Source organism: Pocillopora verrucosa, chromosome 11, assembly GCF_036669915.1.
Source record: "Pocillopora verrucosa isolate sample1 chromosome 11, ASM3666991v2, whole genome shotgun sequence".
NCBI classification, from domain to species: Eukaryota; Metazoa; Cnidaria; class Anthozoa; order Scleractinia; family Pocilloporidae; genus Pocillopora; species Pocillopora verrucosa.
Genome location: NC_089322.1, coordinates 17,719,169 through 17,741,435, shown reverse-complemented (window position 1 = coordinate 17,741,435; position 22,267 = coordinate 17,719,169). Strand labels below are relative to the sequence as shown.

General features: G+C 38.0%; 1 protein-coding gene across 3 annotated transcripts; it reads right to left on the bottom strand.

Moving 5' to 3' along the window:
• Window positions 1–370: 370 nt before the first annotated feature.
• LOC131783876 (uncharacterized) lies at window positions 371–21,277 on the bottom strand. Of its 3 annotated transcripts, XM_066174476.1 has the most exons (10): window positions 20,881–21,277; window positions 19,857–19,909; window positions 18,153–18,195; window positions 12,622–17,819; window positions 12,405–12,502; window positions 11,524–11,703; window positions 4,843–4,915; window positions 2,034–2,091; window positions 1,115–1,453; window positions 371–503 (listed from the first exon to the last, which is right to left on the bottom strand). In XM_066174476.1, the coding sequence occupies exons 4-7, from the start codon at window positions 14,645–14,647 to the stop codon at window positions 4,901–4,903; spliced, it is 2,319 nt and encodes a 772-aa protein (XP_066030573.1). In that variant the 5' UTR covers window positions 14,648–17,819; window positions 18,153–18,195; window positions 19,857–19,909; window positions 20,881–21,277; the 3' UTR covers window positions 371–503; window positions 1,115–1,453; window positions 2,034–2,091; window positions 4,843–4,900. The 3 variants fall into 3 exon arrangements, with proteins under 3 accessions (XP_066030573.1, XP_066030570.1, XP_066030572.1); XM_066174473.1 differs by lacking the exons at window positions 371–503; window positions 1,115–1,453; window positions 2,034–2,091; window positions 4,843–4,915 and having other exon boundaries at window positions 9,856–11,703; XM_066174475.1 differs by lacking the exons at window positions 371–503; window positions 1,115–1,453; window positions 2,034–2,091; window positions 4,843–4,915 and having other exon boundaries at window positions 9,856–11,703; window positions 12,405–12,475.
• Between the last annotated feature and the right edge of the window lie 990 nt (window positions 21,278–22,267).

Here is a 22,267-nt window from a genome sequence, read left to right as displayed (position 1 = left end):
TGCGTTATAAGCAAAGTGAACATCTACGTAGAGGCCCACGGGTACTATTCACCGTAACAGAATAATTAAAGGGTTGAGTGCATGGTGTCTGTTTACTTGTGGAACCAATGGAGAACTTGACATGACATCAAGAGTCACTTAGTAGGGCGTAACAAAAGAAAAATCTATGTAAGCAAAGGACAAGTTTTAAGTTTCTCTTCCAAATATTTAATGTCTTTCGATCACGTAAAAATAAAAAAAGAAACAATATACATTAAATTTACAATACTGATATTGATTAATTGATTATTAGTATTAAAGTATAAAATAAACCTATTGGCAAAGTAAGATAACTGACTAAACTTAATAGTGAAATCTTACATTGTCAAGAGAGGCGTGAAAATGATAATTATTCACTATCACTTCTTTTCCTTGATCTTGATCTAGGTGGGGCACAACCGGGCCGCGTCTCGTTGGGCATTCGGCACGTACGTGGCCAAACCCTCGACACTTGTGACACCGAACTGGAATAAAAATATAAACGAGAAAATTATAGACAAGCACAATGTTGTTGCAGTCCAAATAAGAGGGAAGGGAAGTTTTCCAGAAAAATGTCCTCTAACTTTAACCTCTCTGAGTAGAGCCGGAAAAAACACAGAGTCCCAATTAAAAGTCCTGCCTCAGGTGAGCATCATCTGGCCTCACCTTAGACTCAAACGATAAAACCTTTTGGGTCAGGGTTAGACAAAAGGGAATCTTTTGGCACCAGACACACCAACAGTCGTGTATAAATTTATTATTCGTCTTCATGAAATACCTGTATCAGAATTTTGACCGTTCCTACAATGCTTTCTCCTCCTATCTTTCACAAGATTTTGATGTTGCCATAGCTATCAAATTAAAACTGTAAGATTTGTCTCCTTCAACCAAAGTGTTTCCTCTAGATATTTGAGCGCGATAGATATGATTAAACACAACACTTCATCTACACATTCACTACAATCGTGTGCTGTGTGTAATCTTATCATTTAAGGGTCACTTGGAAAGAAGCCCCAAGCGACTTGTTAGACATGCCACTGAAATGGGACCTTTTACAGTCAGTCAACACTTGCTTAATGCTTGGTTTTACACTTACCTCTTCTCTTATCTCTTCCTCTGTTAATATCATCCCGGGTCCTTTCTTTTGCCGTTACGCCCACTCTTCCTCTCTCTAACTCCGCGCCTCTCATCTCTTGACGTCTCTCTCTTTTTCTTCCTAACCTTTTTACCCTCTCCTGTTGCGCTTTCCATTCCCTTTCTCTTTTTCTTCGTTCTTCTCTTTTTCTTCGTTCTTCTCTCTTTCTTTGTTCTTCTCTCTTTATTTGTTCCTCTCTTTCCGTTTGCTCTTCACCTTTTCTTTTTTCTTCTCTTCCTCTTTCCAGTTCCTCTTCCATAACTATTTCCCTTTCAAGCCAGTCCATGTTAATGACATGCTCTTCAAACATAAGAAATGTATCACTCAGTAATATCAATATACAACAACATTTTACGAAGCTGTTTAGCCCTGGGCCTCTGTGGTTTAATCTTTCCTTCAAAACCCGTAAACATGACCGTTCAATGATGGCCTTTGTCAAAAATATCACCACCAATGTTCACACTAGAGATACAATAAAGCTCACCCTGGAATATGCACATGAACCATTAAAGAGAGTACCTCTTTCCGTGCCAATATTCTTTGATATGCATGACATATAAGTCATCGATTATTAATTTTTAAGTAATGTTAAAAGTGACAAAACAGTAGTTTGATTGCTTCTCAGGGATGAAATGCACCAGTACTTCACTACACCAGAAACCCTCATCTGGATTTGTGTGTAATTCATAACAGCCTTGTTCACTGCTTTTAATTCATGATAGGCGATAAACCTCCAAGCAATTTCAAGGACTCCCTTAGAACATTTAATTTAAAAGTGAAGATTTCCTGTTGAGTTGTTAGGGTAGCCAGAATTCTGTTCTATTCTGAAAGTATAGGAAACCTTCTCAGGACAGCAGAGAAGAAAATTAGTTTATCTCACCACGTGATCCTCCATCTCGGGCCATGGTAGCCAACTCAGCAAAAATTGATCAACAATTCTATTTTAAAGAGAACGAGAGAATATGGGTAGTTATCAGTTTGCTCGGCTCCCAGGCATATAAAGAAAAACATAAGAGGATATATCAGAGTATTCACTTCGATATATAAAAGTCATGTATAATTTTTGTGTTTAGGGCCGATATATACGGTACGACTTAATCGCATGCGACAAGCTTAAGGTTACTTCCCTTCGCGGGTGTCCTTCGGGAAAAAATTCGTTCGCGCACCAGTTTCACTACAATCCTAGCAAACGATATATCAGAAGAAAGCTTCATAAATGCAGTTTGCGATAAAAATAGACTTCAAGCAACTTTTCTTTTAAGGAAGTGTCAGGATCCGATAAGGCGTGAAACGACCGAAGGGTCTTCTATTTTTAAATTTATCGCGTATGGGATGCTGCAGCACGAACTAATTGGCTGCACAGTCCTATTCACAAGGCGTCAGTCAACAAAAGTGTAATAGCCTTTTTTGATATTCTAATTGGTTGTCTAGATATTGGCATCTAAAGTTGGAATAACTAAAAATGTGCAAGTCGTGTTGCGTAAATGGAAGCCACGGGATAAATATTTCAAATATCAAACCTTCCCATGACACTTTTGTTTGACATTATTCCTAGGATGTTTTGGCGAAATTTGACGAAAATCGGTCAAATCTGTACACCCCATAAATTCGCTCAAAGTGGTTGTACTCCTCCCAAAATCAAATGCGAGATTTTAGTTCATAAAGGTTCGCGAACAACCGCGTCACGCCAGGTGATTATCCGCTTGCCTCCTGAAACCGCAAACCAATAGGACAACGGAACCTCCTGGCGTCAATGACGATGATCAAGATTAACCAAGAAAAGTAACCCATTGCAGGCACGTTTCTTTTTTTGCTTATCTCGATCGCTGAGTGAAGCGTTGAGGAGGACGACACATTAATGTGCAAAGTTGCGAAGGGCAAAGAAAAAACCCGCGGCAAAAATGGAAAAACCGCAAAATGTGCTGAGGAGCAAGACAACGAATCGACATACAGCTTTCAAAATTGCGATTCGAGGCAATTGTTAATGTCTTTGTAACAAGGCTGGTACTTGCGTAACGAAAAGGAAACCTCGTTTTAACATCATTTATGGCAAATTTTGGGGTAAAATTTCCGCACATTATGCATTCAGTTTTTGGATAGAGAAGACAATAACAAAAACAATAGATTGCCATTGGGAAAACAGATTTACTTTACAATAGTATGGGGCTGTGCGGAAATTTTACCAATTTTAGTTTGACGGCGACTTCTTAGATCGAAATCTGGACGCCAGCGTGGAGCTCCGCCATTACCAGTCGCTTTCACGAAATCAAATATATTTCCATAAACAAAGAGCTTTCCATGAGTGAATTTTGTCAAATGCGCGCTGTAAACAAAATATGGAAATAACATTAAAATCGAACCTCAACATGAGCGGTTGCCGCGAAAATTTCCCCAGGTTCCAAGATTATGACAGCTTCCTGATTTATCAACTTTTTTTTTGAAAATGCGTTTTTCTTAATAACTCGGGTGCTTTTAAAGATTTCGGAATTTTTGTTAAAGGAAACGTTAGGTTGAAAGTTTGAATTCAGTTTAGTCTAGTAAAAGGAAAATCGATCTTTTCAGTCTCTGAAGGTGAGAAGTAACCTTAAGACAGGCTAGGACCAATTACACGCGCACGACATTTTATTTACTCCCTGCAAAAATCGCTTACAATTTCAAATGCCATTTTGTCTGGCATTCGTCTTAAAATGGTCCTCATGACGGCTATTTTAAAAAGTTGTGCTCGATTGTGTATTGTCGACATTTTGACGCAAGAAAACTTCGCCTTCCTCTCCTCCCCCTAGAAATTTGTGACAATATATTAAGTAATTTCTGTCGAATTCGGTTACGATTGTCGCAGCGTTTTAGAAAATGTTTTCAAAGCCTACGACATTTTTTGTGTCACATGTGAAAGTCGTAAGCGATCGCGAGTTTTTGGTTTGATTCACACGACACAAGTCTGTAGTTGGCCTGTCGTAAGCTTGTCGCATGCGAGAAACTCTGACGTACCGTGTAAATAGGCCCTTAAGCATCCGGAGATAGAGAATCCACAATCTGTGAAAAAGTGTTGGAACACAGTTCTCAAGATAGGACTAACCTTCCCCTCGTACCTTGCGGTGTTAGTGCGGTAAACTAACATGGAGTCTCACTTACATTGTGTTAGGCAACATTGCAAGGGGCAGGAAGCCGGAAGGGTTCGAAGTGTTTCAAAGACTTTTGTCAGAGATTGTAGCCCATTAAATGAATGACTGTTTACCACTGATTCATTTCTTTCAAGGATCCTGCAAATCATCTGAAATATCATCAGCGAGGATACCCGAACAACGCTTATACTCGTGGAAATTCAAACGGCTAATGACAACAGCGGCTAGCGGACAATGTAATAAACTGAAACTTAGATTGCCGTGCTTTCGTCGATCAAACTCTTTACCGTATTCAACAAAGGATGAGTTTTGAAAAGTTCGCGATTTAACTAGTCAGCTACAATATTATTTTCCTTATTTTAAGAATAAAAGTAATAACCTCTAGAACTAAATTGTTTTCGCAATAGTCGTTTTGTCATAAAAAGTAATAATACGATGTATCGTATTCCAGGCTGTTACAAAGTTCTCCATGGGAGAGATTTCCAGCTACAAAACCTTTAGGTTTCGTATAATGGGGTACGATCACCGTTGCGTGATCATAGAAGTTAAATAGAAAATGTTTCTTACCTGAAAAAAAAAAACAGGCGAGCAGAACAGCAGTTGTTCAATTCAATCAATCCTTTATTTAAACACGTGACACCTAGGAGTACAGAAGTTCTCGTTAAAACGTGTACGTGTATGTACAATTAGAAATAAAGCATAATTTCTGTAAGAATACAAATAGTAAGTAAATCTATTAAAAAGCTAAAAACAGGATCGAGAATCATGGACAAGAGCTATCAATTAGAAGTTACAATATTAACAACAATAACGATATTTACAATCACTACCATTAAGCCATGTGGGCTTTAAGAGAACGCTTAAATGAAGCAATATCTTGAGATTCTCTGAGTCTAGGGGGTAGCGCATTCCAAAGTTTACTAGCTAAAAATGAAAAAGACCGATGTAAAAACTCAAGATTAAAAGGAGGTAAATCTAGCCTTGTACTGAGCCCGCGTAAACTATACGGTACATTTCTAAAATGAAAAAAATCACTTATATAAGGAGCCCCCTTATCATACAAGCACTTATATAACATAACCAACGATTGGAATTGCCTACGATTCTCCAAAGACTTAATGTCGGCCAACTTGAGGAGGAAGTCGTATGACACAGACTTCGAGAAGCCTAATATAGTTCTTAATATAAAGTAATTAGTTGTCTCTATTTTTGTAGTCTCCGCGTTACCTACTCCCAGTAAAAGGGGACTGCAGTACTCCAGATGAGGGAGGACATAGGCCTTATATAAACGAACTAACACGTCCTTTGAAATAAACTTACGTATTCTCCGCAAAGCCGAAGCCTTTGCGCATCCCTTATTCAGCTGTTGCTTTATGTGCGCTTTAAATGTTAATTTGCTATCTAGGACCACCCCAAGGATTTTGAGTGTGTCCTTTGTATGGACATTAGAATCATTAAGATTTGGTTTCTACTAAAAGGCCATTTACGCTTCTTGACTTCCGATGTTTCGAGAGGAGGATGACCTACATTCCTAACAAAGGCATATGGTCTAACATCACCCACGTGAAATTTTTCAGCCTTAGATTCTGTGTCAAAGTAAGTAACTTTGCACCGTTGAAGGATATGGTCCGACTGATAAGCCTGGACATTTATTGTACGAATATAAGTGGAGAAGAACTCTGCGAATTCATTCCGATGGGACTGATCGGTATTAACCTTGGTTATTGCGAGCGACTGACATCCTCCAAACTACTCCAGGAATTTTTGCACCAGAGATGCAGTCTGGAAATGGTGAGACTTTCTGTCCTTAATCAAGCTGTTAACGATGAGGTTAGTACCAAACGGGAGTTTTGGAGCTTAGCCTATTATTGCGTTCGTTTGCGGTTGCCTGTGGTCTGAACGCTTTCCAATAATCTTTGATTACTTCTAATATATCTTGTTACTAAGATATAACAAGCTTGGAACACTGCCCATAGAAAAATATATAATTCTACCGAAAAAAGTTTTTGCCACACTGTGAATATTATCGGTAAAAAGGAAAATGTTTTGCATCATGGAAGTTTAATGTAAATAGCTTATCTGTTAAAATATATTAAAGTTCAGGTGGACAATCAGACATGGTTTGATGCTACTCTGGTTTACAGATGTAATGAATGTAACCGAAGACGTTAGAATCCATAGACCCAACGTTTCGACACTCCTGTCTAGTGCCTTCATCAAAGGTGATCTAAACGATGCAACAAGAGGTCGTTTTATATGATCACTAATTAGCGGCCTTTTTTTCTGACGAGGTGTAAATAGCCGTCAGGAAGCAAACCGCCATCGTCAGGATCCTTGGGTTTGGCGAAAATATGCCCCAAAGTCTGAAAAGGTTTTTGAGCAACTTTAACGTTGTGGCTATTCAAACTAGACAGGAGTGTCGAAACGTTAGGTCTATGAATTGTAACTTCTTCGGTTACACTCATTAAATCTCTAAACCAGAGTAGCATCAAACCATGTTAGCTTATCTGTTATTATATAAGTTATATAAATTTTACGGACATTGAAGCTGTCACGCAACAGACCCGAGACCACAGTCGAAACAGTTGCACATATAAAAATCGCTCTACTTGCTAGCAATAAACAAGGAAATTCCACGGGAAATTAATTCACGCTAGACTTAAATATCCTTATTTATAACAGCAAAAGCGCGGATATCAACAACGCGAACGCCACAAATGCAGTAAAGCAGACGTTAAAATTTGTCAATTTCAGGCATGAATATAAATGAATTGAAAAGTAATTTGAATTTGGGCATCTAACGCTCTCTCATAATCTTTGATTACTTCTATTATATCTTGTTTATTTTTGTTTCTTTTGTCTCTCGATCAGGCCACCTTATTCGCCATGAAATATAGCATAGAACATCACATCTTCCCCTCCCTCCTCCCCTTATTAACGTCTGGTCACAAGGTGACACCATCTTGTGATAATTCGAATCTCGAATTTATAAACTATCTTGGCCCTGCCTTTTGATTGCGTTGTCTGTCTTTTTTTTAGGTGTTGGAATCACTTTCATGTTACGATTTGAAATATTTGGACATCAGTGACTGTAACAATGTTACATCTGTACAAGTGGCAAAGCTCCTCGCTCGACAACCCAAAGTCGAAGAGTTATCGCTGCAAGGTACTTGCCACATGGCTGCCATTTTAAATGTCTTGGCATCAAACCGGCAATGTCTGGAGAATCTGAGATATACAATTGAACTTATTTGCTTCTATCATCCCGATTGGATAGGGGTTGAAATTTTAGATGACAAACAAAGCGTCAAGGCTAAAAATACGCGCGAAAAGTAAGAAAATACGGTAAATAATGGTACGACAAATGAATTTTAACGCCTTCAAAAGTTATACACCATCACGTCATCTTATATAAGTTCCCGTTTCGCCAATTGTTTACTGCATTGATTGAATCGAGTTTCAGGCACGTGACTGAGCGCGTGATTAAGAGAAAACAATCGCTTGAGAGTCGTAGTGCTCCCAGAAACAAAGAGTTGTTGAAAACAAAATTGTTCCTTACAGTTGATTTTGTTTATCATCCCCTAAAAATCGCTCTGGTCATCCGATGGAATAAACTTTTACACAAACGTTTACACAAACGTTTCGGCCTTTACCGGCTATATGTTATGGCGCTTTATGAATATCTTGCACATGTTTGGTTGTTTACGCGATCGGCGCAATTCGTCTGGCACTGAGTTACATTTTGTGCTTCAACATACTACAAATATCATCAAAAGTAACCACTCCACATAAAAAAAAAAAAGTAATTGAAGTGTCTGCCTTGAATCCTTGCAACTCGTTCGCGGCCAAATGTTTCAACTTTGTTTTTTATGATATAAACACCGATGGGAGGTTCGGTTTTTACCGTAAGAATGAGAGTACATTGACTGTGTAATGACTAAGCGTTAGGTTCAGTTAACATGCGTGCTGCACACCGGGTTACACGCTACTATGCTGTGCCCGCTATTACGCTAGCTTTTGTATTCGAAGGTTAACACGCTTTTCGTGTTTGCCTGCTCGCGCTTCATTGTTCAACGGCGCAAGCTTTATTTTTTGTAGAGTGTTATAAGAAATAAAAGCATGAGCAAAGTGTGTTTTAGCATGCTCAGCAAGCGTTATAGCCAGTTTCTTTTGTTTTCGATTGGAAGCGTGTTGTGAGCGTGCTATCACCTTCGTCCCTAAAATCATATGGAATGGTATAACTCTGACTCCTTAAATGATTCTCTGTCTTAAGGCCTATTTACACGGCACGACTTTGTCGCATGCGACAAGCTTACGACAGGCCTACGACATGACTTAAGAGTCGTAAGCGAGTTGTAGGTTTGATTTACACGAAACAATTCGTGTCGTAAGCCTGTCGTAAGCTTGTCGCATGCGACAAAGTCGTACCGTGTAAATAGGCCCTTAGCGAAACGAACGACTCAAACACGAGAAAACGTAGATCTTCTCTATTTACTTTCAGGGGGTTGTAATCACTTGACAATAATCTCAATGCAAGTTAATAATTTATTCATACATTTTTCCCTATGTTCTTAAGGCCTATTTACACGGCACGACTTTGTCGCATGCGACAAGCTTACGACAGGCCTACGACATGACTTAAGAGTCGTAAGCGAGTTGTAGGTTTGATTTACACGAAACAATTCGTGTCGTAAGCCTGTCGTAAGCTTGTCGCATGCGACAAAGTCGTACCGTGTAAATAGGCCCTTAGGGTTCTGGAAATTGGAGGAAATGTACATACCCTCAATCAAGAAAATGTTGATTCTGCACTGGAAGTTCTACCAGTGTGTGAGAATTTGAAGGTTCTCTCTATTTTTAATTGCAACCTTGAACGAAACTCAAAAGACTACTTTAAAAATTTTTTGAACCTAGAAAAATTGAACCTATGGCAGTGTCACCCACGTTTGTTTAAGTGTGCTAAAAATTCTTTGAATTTGGATTTCAAATGTGAATTAAACCCACTGTCCCCTTTGAGAGACATAATATATGCCTCAAAAGAAAAGCAAGGAACTGCTTTGGATTGAGCAATTTTCAATTGAGTGTCAAAAGTAATCCAAGATTGTGATGGTTTTGCCTAAGTATGCTCTGTGATTGGCCCAGAAATCTTGCGCCACCCTCTCAACCAATCAGATGCAAACCCAAAATCAATCATAACTTTGTTCCTCGCATTTTCTGCACTTCAGGTCATTTGCATGTATTTACTTTGAGTCCTGATTGGTTCCATGTGATATTTCCCTTTTTCTGACTGGCCATTGCAGTTACTTTGGTTTTGGTTTCACAGTAATCAATTGAAAAGCACTCTGAGTAATACTGCAATTAAACTGGTTCACAGAGACTTTGTCGCCTTAATATTAGACTTGGTGTGGTTTTTGTTGTTGTATTTTTTGGCCTTTCCAATTAAGATGAAAATGGAAAAAAATAAATTTCATTCCAGAGAGACATCTGCCCAAAAAGTGAGATGCCTATATGAGGAAATAAAGAAAACCAACCCTAAGTAATTCAGATTTAATCAAATTTTTAACAGATGACAATATAAACAGGTATTACTTTCTCCTCATCAATTACATGCCTCACTAAAGAAGACAATTGAGCAATATAATTCATGCTCATGCTAAGGCAAAGCTCTGTCATAATTTATTTCTCGACAAGATATTGTAGATGAACATAGAGTGATTTTATCCAACCAATGAAATTGATCATAGACTACTATGCGTTACAAAAATTTTTGGCTTATGTCATGTTTTCCACACACAACATGGGGGTGATCCAACAATCAAACATGCCGCTGGTGTCATACAGGTTTGTTTACATACTGTTTCATGGGTTAAGTAAAATAACGCTAGTTGTTCCTTTTTTAATGTTTCATACAAATTTTGGTTACCTTTTTCCTGCTATGATGTCCTTTGTTGACAAAATTCTCTTGATAAATAGGATACACTGTAAGTGTTTGCAACAAATAAACACTTGTGCACACAACATGTGCAATCCATAATTAATCTAACTAAAAATTCAAGCTGAAATTGCTCATTTAACGAACACAAATGGATAGTTAAAAAAAAAAACTGCTCCAGTTGTACTTGAACATGCAACACTTCTATGGAAATAAACATCTTCACTACAAATAATTCAAGCAAATAACTTCAGGTGAAATAGCTTTTTGGAATTTGTGAAATTTAAAGTGGACCATAGTGCACTAATATACCATAAATCCATTCTACCTTCATACTTACTTGCAACTGTTTGGCTCTAATTATTCAATATTATTTCACAGATCACAGTAAGTAACTCTCCAATTTACCCTTATATACTTTTGAATAAAATAAAGCAGTTGACACCAGATTGAGGAGTCAAGGCTATTTTATTCCCTAATTCATTCATAATTGTTGGTAAGATTTCTTTTTATGTGGGTTGCTGTAAACATAAAGGTTTTAAATAAATTCTTTGCAATTTAAATGTTTGTGTCAATTTTTTTAAATTCTACTGCTCTGGAAATGCACTAGATGTGAAACTCTGGAACTCAACAATTCCAAAGGAAGTTTTGTGGACAAATTCATAGGTCTGATGCGAACATGCTTAAGAGGTCACATTCTCTGTTGATGTTCTCTGGCCATGTCTAAGTACAATTCACAATGTGGAGCAAGGGAATTTTGGATATGACTTGAATTAAGCATGCTTCAAAACCCAATTGAAACTGTTAGAATGAACACATGACCCATTAAGTGTTTAACCCTTAAACTCCCAAGATCTCATTAGTATTTCTCCTTACTGTCTGCCATATAGTTCTTGTGATGTTAGTTTTGAGAATTTGGTATTGGATCAACTAATAATCCCCTTATCAATAATTTTCTTTATTCTCATCACTTGTCTGCTTGATATTGTATTGATAGTGTAAAGAGAAATTCTGACTTGGTCACACATGGGAGTTCAAGGGTTAATTATTAGTATTACACTGTGCCAAATAGCTTGCCTTATTGATTTTATTTAAAATTACAAAAGGTCTTTCTCCTCAAGTTGCCTCCATTTCCAGTCTCTCCACATTTCATAGTGATACTGTTTTGTGATGTTCAATAAGACCCATCCATCACTATCAACTCGCTCTAAGATACTTGCCACATCTATCAACTCTTCTGTGGTCTCCTTGGTCCAAACTTCGAAGGCTCTATCCCACCTGTAATGGAAAAATCTTTGTCTCGACTTCCCCTTCCTTACCTGCCTCCAGTAATCAAAATCTACCATTTCTTCTGTTGTCATCACTGCATGGTAACACCCTCTTGGAACATTTATCCCTTTCTCCTTCCTTAGTTTAAAAAGATATTGCTCAGTGATGGGGTTAAGGCCTTGGAATACCTTCCTTTCTTCTTTAGAATAGAGCATCTGTAGGGTTGGAAGCTGTGAAGAAAATCAGTCTCCATTAGGAAAGAAAATCTGATGACACTTGGCTTTTGAAAGACTGTCTTCACCAAATTCGTATTAAAATGCACATTTGGCTTAATTTCATCGGGTAAGTACCACTTACCAAGTATCAGTATGTTAATGATGATATGCTATAAATTAACTCAAGGGACAATGAAAACAACCGCATCGTTATGTTAACCCAACAAACAAATTTAGCAATTAAAGGACTATTAATCATTAGATGTATTTATAATAATTTAACTTAAAATTCATTGCAGACACAAGGCAATAAAAAACATCCAAAACTAGTCATCAAAGGGAAACAAAACACAAAAGTAATAGTTCTAAAATAATAATAATAATAATTTAATAATAAGAACAATAATGATATTCCCCTAAACTACTTGACATGTTAACAAGAACATCTCTGCATAATATAAAATGATTATAATAATAGTAATAATAATAAAGATATTCCCCTAAACTACTGGGCATGTTACAAGAACATCTCTGCATAGTATACAACAACAACAACAACAACAACAACAACAACAGCAGTAAAAATAATAATAATGATAATGACGATGATGATGATAATAATAATAATAATAATAATAATAATAATAATAATAATAATAATGTAAGAGAAAACCCAAGCAGAAGAAAACCACAGATCACTCACAAATTCTGCATACCTCGTGAGAAGCATCATAAGGAGGCTTGAGGAGCTCATACAAGACCAAATCTTCATCATCTGGTTCACTGGCTGTAAAAAGGCACAACAATGCTTTCTCTAGCAAATAACAAAAAAACAAGGTTTATAGAGATGAATAATTATGGAACAATATAGGAAAAAATTCATATCACAAAAACAAAGAGACAAAGAGTGAAAATGGTCAACATATTAATTACCTTGAATATTGTTTTCATTTGACAACTCTGTGTCTTTGTCCCGTAGTTGAATGTCTAATGGCAGAAGAGGAGGGGGGACAACAAATGGATCATCTTCCATATCTTCATAATCCTTCTCAAAATCCCCTAATTCATACTTACCAGGAAAAGCAACACCAAAACCAACAGAAACCTCTTCCATGGTTTTGTCAGGACTAAATGGACTCACTCCTGTTCTGCATTTTTTAATTCCATCTTCACCTATTCTTGCACTGCTGTTTTCACCAGCACAATGTATAAGTCCTGTACCACTTACTCCAGATTCTTTGTCACTGCAAATATTCTCTTGACCCCTACATCTCATAGATTCAATGGTAGAGCAACCAACTAGCCCAAGGACACTTCCATATTGACCCCTACATCTCATAGATTCAATGGTAGAGCAACCAACTAGCCCAAGGACACTTCCATGGCCACCTTCTTCACAAGCTGGATGACAACTTTCTTGGGTACTGGGACAATTTTTAATGTCACATACTGGTTGCCCATTCATGATAATTTTCGCAAATGAATTCCGCAGGAATGGCATATCCCTTAAGCTGAAATTCATTTCCAAGTTGTTGACAAATGCACTGATAAAACCCAACACAAAGACACCACAGTCAAAAACATTCTGTCCTTGAGAAGGCAACTTTTCTCTTTCCTCCTGACTTAACCTTCGAAATGAAGAAATATCAATATTTGCAGTTTTGAATTCCCTGCACAAGACCTGAAAAACATAATCACTCCTTCGATCTTTACAAAGGGAGTCAAATTCCCCATACAACTTCATTGGCCTGTCTATTAAGACACACCACCAGTGACCAGGGCAATGAACAGGAAATACAAACTTTTCATACTTGTGAAAATCACACCTAAGCATTTCCTTAAGACCCAGCTCTTGGCTGCAGTGATTTAGCCAAAAGGTGCTTGCCACATACACATCCTTTTTCTGACTCATTAAGAATGGACCAATGTAGTTGATCACGACATCATTTATTTGGTTACCTGGCTTGAGGGTACAAACATCTTTTGCTTTGACTTGTCCATGGAGTGTGGCAATGATGGTATCATCACTTATAGTACTGCTTAAATCCCACACCTCATCCAGTGTGCAATGAAAATTTGTGTGCAGCTTAACTTCTGGCAAGTCATTCACTCTCACAGGATTGCCATAAGTTCCAGGCCCTTGAAGGTTTACAGCAGCAAAATCTGGGTTCTGATATGCTTCTCTCTGAATGTAACCTAGGCCATCTTTAAGGGACAGTGGAAGAGCAGATGTCCTGCGACTATCAAGAAGTACAATTGCATCTGCTTTAAAGAGCAGAGTAACAAAGTGATATTCCTTTGTCCTCACAATGAGTGATGGTCTCTCATCTGCCTGGAACAATCCCAGAAGAAGGGAATAAAATTCCTGGAGACTGCTGGGATCAAGGGAATTAATTGCAGCACCATCCACAAGTGCCCTCAAGGGTAAATCTAGTCTTTGAAATGTACAGTTCTTCCTAATTGCTGCCTCCTCCATTGCTAAAATACTGTAGTCACCATCAAGACCCCGCATAGGCTCTAAAGGTACAGAAAATCCACAGCCAACTTCACAAACCTGTTTTAACCAAATGATGTCTGCTGCCAAATCTAGGTCAAACAAATTGAACATAGTAGGTCCTTTCCTGGAACAACCTATTGCATTGTTCATTGCACAAAGTCCACAGAATGAGCTGTACCCTTGAACTTGCATACACTCCTGACTGCCATTGTTGCTACTTAGGCGCACTTGGCTCTGTACATCTTTATTTGCATGCTTGTCAATAATCTTTAAAAAGTACCTCAAGTTACTTCTTTCTGTGGCATTATCTTGAGAAGGATTTATGGCTGCAAGAAAGCCCTTCAAGGGCATTACAAACTTGGCCAGTTCACTGCAATAAGGATCAATGTTCTCTAGATGTTGCTGACACTTTTCCTTCAACTCAGCTGGCTTCCATGGCATTCCTTGATTGCTTCCTGGCATGAACAGCAATGATGTGGATGGCTCACCAAGGGTGACTTCATGGGTTTTCAGACTTCCTTGGGGTGTACTGCATCTGTTGGATCCAACATCAACATTTACATCATTTGTATGGTCAAGCAGATCATCCTTATTGAACACTGGCTTATCAACACCGACTTGGGTGCTAGGTCTTTTGATACTGTCTTTATCATGGCATGAAGTACTAGCCTCAGTTGTATGGCTACTTTACAGAGGGGTTCCCTTTGGAGCTGTCTGAGATGTTTTCATTATACTATCATCAGATGGTAGAATGCAACCATCTATTGTTACACAGAAGAGCCCACAGTTAACAGCCATCTGAAGCACAAGATTCTGGCAGCAGGGATGAAAGCATGGAGTTTCTTTTTGCTCTCCAACGCATGACAAGCAGTCAGAGTGTTCCTCGTAACTGGTGAGATGACTTAGAATTGACTTTCCCAGGTTTTGCTTTCTGTCTCTCTCCCAAAAGATTGTACCATAGAGAAAGTACTGAAAACCCGAAGCCTGTAAAGTTTGAAGGCCAGTTACAAACTTCTGGTGAAACACAGCTTCTTCTTCCTCTCTGTCAGAAAACGACGATACCATGGCAAGGAGTCCATAATCCAGAACCTGACAATAACTCTTCAATAAATCATCAATACTTCTATGGTGAGCCACTTTCCTCAACCTTAGACTTCGATTATACATCTCCTTATGCACAGTTAGGCCAAACTCTGAAATGAAATTGTGCATATTCAGCAAAGATAACTTGGGGGGTGTTTCACAAAGGGGAAGTTCACACTGCTTTTCCTTGAACAAAACCATCTGGCCACCAAAAATGGATTTAACTACCAATTGCTCTCCACATTCTATCTCCACCTTGAACATTCCTCCAGGACGCACCTCTTTGATGACCCCCAGAACATTCAAGGGCTGAAAGGGATCTGGCTTTGAAAAATGCAATCCTTCTGAACGTGGATTTTGGAAGAGAACTTTGTCTCCCACCTTAAATTCCCGCTCTTTAGCCCTCTTAAGAGCCCGTTTGTGATTCTTTTGAATGGTGTGTTCTGTTGCTTCAAGGACATCCACCATCTTAGATTTGTATTCTTCACTCAAGTTGAAGAGGTATTTCGTGATGCTCTCTACCTGGAATTCTGCCTCTGAATCCACTGATTGAAGTGGGATGTTGTTGTGACTGTGAGAAGGTGGAGAATGTGAATTTCCTTGCACTATCTTCTCAACAGCTGCTGACAGCTGCTTAGCTGAAACACCCAATGAGGACAATAATATGGTCTCAGAAGAAATTTGCAGGATGGCCTCTGTTATCTCTTCTAATTTAGATTTATCCATGGAAGTGCTTTCCTCATGTCTCTCAAGTTCAATGAAATCTTCTGATGAAAATTCATAATCCTCAAGGCAACCATCTTCAATACTTTCTGTCCACATACTATCATCTGGGATGATGTTGTCCACCAAGCAGGAAGGCTCACGGTTCTTATATATTCGAAAAGGCACATCATTAATTGTGCTGTGCCACTTGCAATTCAAAAGGTCTGCAATAGTAGAGAGTAGTAAAGGCCAGACATTGGCCTGAAGATCTCTAGGCAACTGTTGTAAAAACCTTGCAAGTAACCTTTTGACTTGCTTGTTGAGATTTTCTATCTGGCCTTGAGACTGTGGGTTTGTGTGGCCTACCATGAACCATGCAAACTTCAAATTCTTTGCAAAGTTTTTGCACTACCTCTCCAATGAATTCACCACCATTATCTGACTGAATTACAGTAGGTGACCCTTCCTTGATGAACAAGGCCTTCAGAACGGCATACACTTCTTCTGCAGACTTCGTTTTTAACGGGAACAGCCGACAAAACTTCGAGAAACAGCACTTGACTGTTAGAATGTAACGGTAGCTCCAACAATTATTCTGCATAAAACTACGGTGCTTCTTTGGGGCCATGTCAATAAGGTCACACTATTGTCTGGAATGGGGGCGAAAAGATCTAATGGGGACAGGAGGGGGAAGCACTCGCATTGGCAAGGGGTTGTTGACCTGACATGTTGAGCATCGAGCCAAGAAGGCCCTAATAAGGTTGAAAATACCCTTAAATACATATTTTTGATTGAATAGCCTACTCAAGGCATTCACCCCTCCAGGGAGGCAAGTATCCTCTCCAAGGACACCTTTAATGTCGTGTAAACTGCTTAATACACCATCTATAGCCTCTCTGTAGAGAAGTTGCTTTGTAGTCTTAAGCTCTCCTTGAACATAACTGTTGACCAAAACAACAAGGATGCCATTTTTGTCACGGACAATCTTACCTTCTTGGTCAAGTTTTAGTGTGTAGACTGGTCTTTTCAGGCTACGTCGTTCAAAAAATCGTCTTTTATACTGATTAAAGAAAGCATTTAAGTTTTCATTCTTCTCTGAAGAAATACCATCTTTTGGGAAAGATGTATATCCTGGAGTACAATACAAAAATGTATCTGCCAGTTTTTCATAAAAATATTTCTGGCATCCATTGAAGCTACAATCTGCTAAATAAAATATAGTATTTGTGAATAAGTAATAGTTATTGAAGATTGCTACCTTTAACATACATTTATTGATTAACCCTTTACACCCTAACATCAGTATGCATATTCTCCATACTGTTCTCTATACATTTCCTGAAGCCCTGACAAAGAGAGTTTTTATAAAAATCAAGAGATTTATAAATTGTTGGTCATTTCCTTTATTCTCATGAACTCAATGTTTGATTCAGGGGAAATATTGTAAGGAGAAATTAGAAGCTGGTCACTTTTAGGGGTTAAAGGGTTAAGATTTTTTCTTCCATAACGGGTAAAACAGATCCTATTTAATGGTTCAGAGATGACCTTTCTACAAGTAACTGGAATTGAGGCAATGGAAGATATTACTGCATGCTCAGTATATTGTTGCACAAAAGTATTTAAAAGTTTCCTGTTTCTGAATTTCAGTAGTGGATAACTGTTGTATTCCAGCACTGTTATTTTCCAGCCCCTCTCAGCTGTTCTCAGTTTCTCAGCAGGAGTTAACTATTGTATTCCAGCACTGTTAATTTCCAGCCCCACACAGCTGTTCTCAGTTTATCAGCAGGATTTACTGTTGTATTCCAGCACTGTTAATTTCCAGCTCCACACAGCTGTTCTGAGATTACTAGCAAGGAATAAATATTCTTTTCCAGTCCTTACTTGTATTTTCAGTTGCATACTATTCTTCCCACATTTCTTAATAAATGAACCTATATTTGGTGGACACTTCTATATCACAGACACTGGAGAAGGTTCTCAGAGAAGTTACCTTTGATACTTTTATAACTATAAAAGTAATAGCTTTCACTGCAATTTAAAGTGATTTAATTTTTGAAATACAGTTAACTTCTCCACTAACCCCACAACACCTGTGCAAAGCATGTCAATTACAAATAACAAATATGGAGAGTTGCAAATTACTTTCAATACTTTATAGTGCAAGCAATGTATTCCTTACCGTCATTTTTCAGTGTTTTCTTTCCATTTACAGACTCAAGTGGCTGTAATGAAAAAAACAAATTCAAACAATTTTACCTCACTTCTTAAAGCAAGAAGTCACAAGACTAAACAACAAGTGTAGAAACTTAGACATACTTAGGCTAAAACTCTGATTCAAAAATAAAAAAATGACCCCCCTGCAAAAAAAAATTGTACCACTGTCTTTGATACCATCCTGTCACTCTCCTATTTTTTTTCACTTTTCTTTACTTCTAATTTGTAAACACATATAATGCTTCTTCTCAATGGGAAGTGTCTTCAAGAAAACCCACATAACGAAACAGTATTGGCAAGATAGCCAAATGAACAGTAGTATCGAATTAGAGCTTAGAGCAATTAAACGACATGAATGGCTGCTACACCCCATTCTTTTTTCCCAGGTCTACATGAACTAGATTTTGAGCACAGAATGCAATACCTCACCAAACATCTGCTATGATGACTCACTTAAAAGTGTGCATGATTATCACCTCTTGCTGAGATAGCACACTTCACTTCAATGTTTTTATTACTACACATATGGGGGCTTTGGTAAGATTGTGTAAAGGAGGGACAACGTTTGAGCAGCTGGGAGGGACCAAAATGACAGTGTGACAGCCATTTATTCCCACTTGGATGGCAAAGTCTGGGGAACCTTCCCCTGGAAATTTAAAAGTTCAGATGTCCAAAAGGGTCCATTTTAGGCCACTATTTCCCAAGTTGGCTAAAAATTATAGCTGCTACAAGGGTGAGTATTGACACTGAATTAATGAATAGAGTACCTTTTATGTAACTAACTATATAAACATTATACATAGCAATGTTGTCTCTCTGATGATGTCTGTGTGGTCTTGTTTGATTTTTACTTTTGCCTTGCTCAAAAAATGAGATTGTGCTGAGGACGACATTAGATTTTGGGGTACAGTGCTGTGATTTCTAACACAGTATCTTTAATGCAATTACTGATGGCAAAGGAGTTAATCAGTACTTCAATGATAAATGTAGAGCATGGCAATTAATGAAACGATCAATGTCTAATCATGAACTAGCTCTTTGTCAGTGACAAGTTCACAAAATTAATATTGGTGAAGGTTACTTCATACAACAATTACTGTAAACCACCATACCAAAAAACATGGTGACTGGTACATTCAACCAGAACTCTTTGTACAAGAAAATACTGAAACCACTCATAAAAACAAGCAGTAAAGGTCTGAAAAATTTAAACCTTGCATACATAATGTTGTTGTTTTGTGAAATATTGCTTTCTACGAGTGCCTTAGCCTCAGAGTAATAGTAAAATGCACAGGTGCCATATTTGTCTGTGAGTGGATTGAATCTATTGGGTGAACACCAGAAAAAATAGTAATATTGATACAAATAGGCTGAGGGTTTAGTATAGGTATGCTGTGGTTTAGTATAGGTATGCTGTGGTTTAGTTTTATCCTTAGTTTAATTCTTTTACTTTTAATAGAGGCCAAATTGATAGTGACACATCATCTCATCATAACTTAGGCTAGGAGCTAAATTTTATCTTTCTTTACACAAAATGCATTTTTCATTCATATCATTAACAAAACCAAAGGAAAATGATGTTTATACCAAGGACAAAAATTAAGCACAACATATACCTTTTTATAACTAGTGCATAATTCACCAAGAAAATGTTTAGAATACAGCTTACCACCTCATCAGCACTTTTGTTTTCTTTGCTTTGCTGCTGGTTCTCATCCATGCCTGTATGAATGATATTTAGTAAGGGTGAAAGGATTGGTATTTTCTTAGCAAAGATAGTTGCAGAGAGTTTCTCCACTAATATACAGGTCGCCAAATGCTCACAATGAATGCCAACAATACCAAGTTCTTGCTAACACATGTAGGAGCAATAATTGCTAATAGCAGGCAATAGTCTGTATTGAATTAAGTATTCATTTCTGCATGAATTAGTGTTTATTTCATTTTAATGTTTGTGACACATAGTTGAAAAAGTATGGATAATGTGGTAACATATAACATACATATTATTATCATATTCCTTATAATTTGGTACAGGGGACTTTACTCTAAATTGATCAAAATAAAGAAAGTGGCATATGTCAGCCACTGATTTAAATAGCAAAGCACTAATTATTAAGTGTAGAGTAATTTTGCTGCAATTCTGTCCCTTCTGGGTGAGCAAAGAGAATGATTTAATATATTGTAACCCAACTGTTACTTGTTGGAGAGCATTGGGAGACAGCACCCTATCCTTTATGAAAGAGACCAGATCTTCATCATACGAGTTAGCAGTTTGTGAGTTAAACTCCCAGGATATGTGATATTTGACATCAACCATACCAGAGGTTGAATTTTTGCGTAGTCCCATACATTTACAATGAATACATGTCTTCCACTGTATCCATAATAGCCATCATTGTAGGCACAATGAGATGGAGAAAATCACACATTTTTGGGCATTGAAACACCGAGATCTGCCCTGTTTTTCAATTATGTAACATCTAGTTTTACATGTCCCACGCAAAATAAAAAAATCAGCCCTCGACACTGAAGGATTCAATGAATCCAAGTTAGTAGTTACTCGCACGCTTCGCCATGCTGTCACATGAAATCTACAGTATTAAGCCCAAAACTTGAACGTGGTCTTTGAAGAATGGTTGTAATATTTGAATTTAACAAAATACTAGCATAAAATGCAACCGAAACCTTACCTTCCTTTAGTAGTTCCGACAAAAAAGCACAACTTCGATCACCAGCGCACTCCAAACCAATAAGGGAAGCTACGAGGCAATGTCAAATTCTTGTCTTCCTAACCTTTCCAACGTATCGAAGAAATTTTCACTGATACTTCGCGCTTAAAAACGCAACAAGAATATTAATCTTTCAACAATCCGAAGTGTCCCAAAAGGCATCAAGGATAAGCCCATGAAACAAGAATAGCCCATGAAATTCTCAAACTTCGAGCGCGGAAAACTTAACGATAGTCTCACAATTTTGCATTGCATCCCTCCCCTAGTTGGGAAGTGACACGCAGAAGACACGTTCACAACGCACTTTGATTGGAAGAAATAAAACCGCATTCTATTGGTTATTAGGTGTGAGGACATAACTACAACGGAAGACACAACTGCAACGCTACAGATAAGTGCAACGGTCAGGCTGACTACGGTTGGCTACGACGGTTGGATCTGTCTTCGGTAGACTGGTTCGATTACCGTTTAAACACGAAGGCGCGCTATAAAAGGAGAGGTGCCTTAGGTACCTTTGGATCATTTGTCAATCAACCGTCGTGGCACACAGAACTCCAAAACAGCTTACGCTGCAGCCAATGCAAGGCACTGACCCGAGGCGCATTTCTCGGTAAATTTCTACGTTTTCATCACAATGGAAGAATTTGTTGAGGTTTGTATTACCTTCCTCCGATCGAAACTGTCTTCATTTGTAGCGGTAAATTTGAAATTCGAAGTGATTCGCTACGCCATCGCCTAAAATTGCCATGGCGTAATTTCATGTCTATTTCTCAATACTGGATGTAGATGACTGTAAGAATAAAAAGAAAAGATGAAGAAATGTTTAAGGTGCGAAAGTTTAACGTTTGTTGTCCTTTAAGATTTCGCCGACAGACTGAAAACGGTGGTTAACTTGCCCTTCGAAGATGTCTTTTGAAGATGTCAGAAACGCGCTAGTAGTGGCTTATGCCGATGATTCCCAAGATGATGAAGAGTTTTTGATTCTTTACGATTTTTATGAGTCCGTTAATCCACTATATAAATATTGGAATTTTGATCTATTTTGTTTCGATTCATTTGAGTGTCTCTTCGTCCAGCAGCCGATCAGGTTTCTAAAATACTCCGTGTCTGGCAATTAAATTTTTTCACAAACTACCCCTGGAAAGATCTTTCAAAATTCTAAGAATAACAGATGTTTGTTTAGAAATGTCAAGCAATTTCAGAAATTATTTAAGTTTTTAGTGGACCAATTTTCTGAGCTTGTGATTACACATACGATTTTATGATTTGCACAAGCTCGGGAAAATTTGTCCACTAAAAAAGCATCGTAAATTTGGAATCGTTCGGCATTTCTAAAAAAACCATCGAG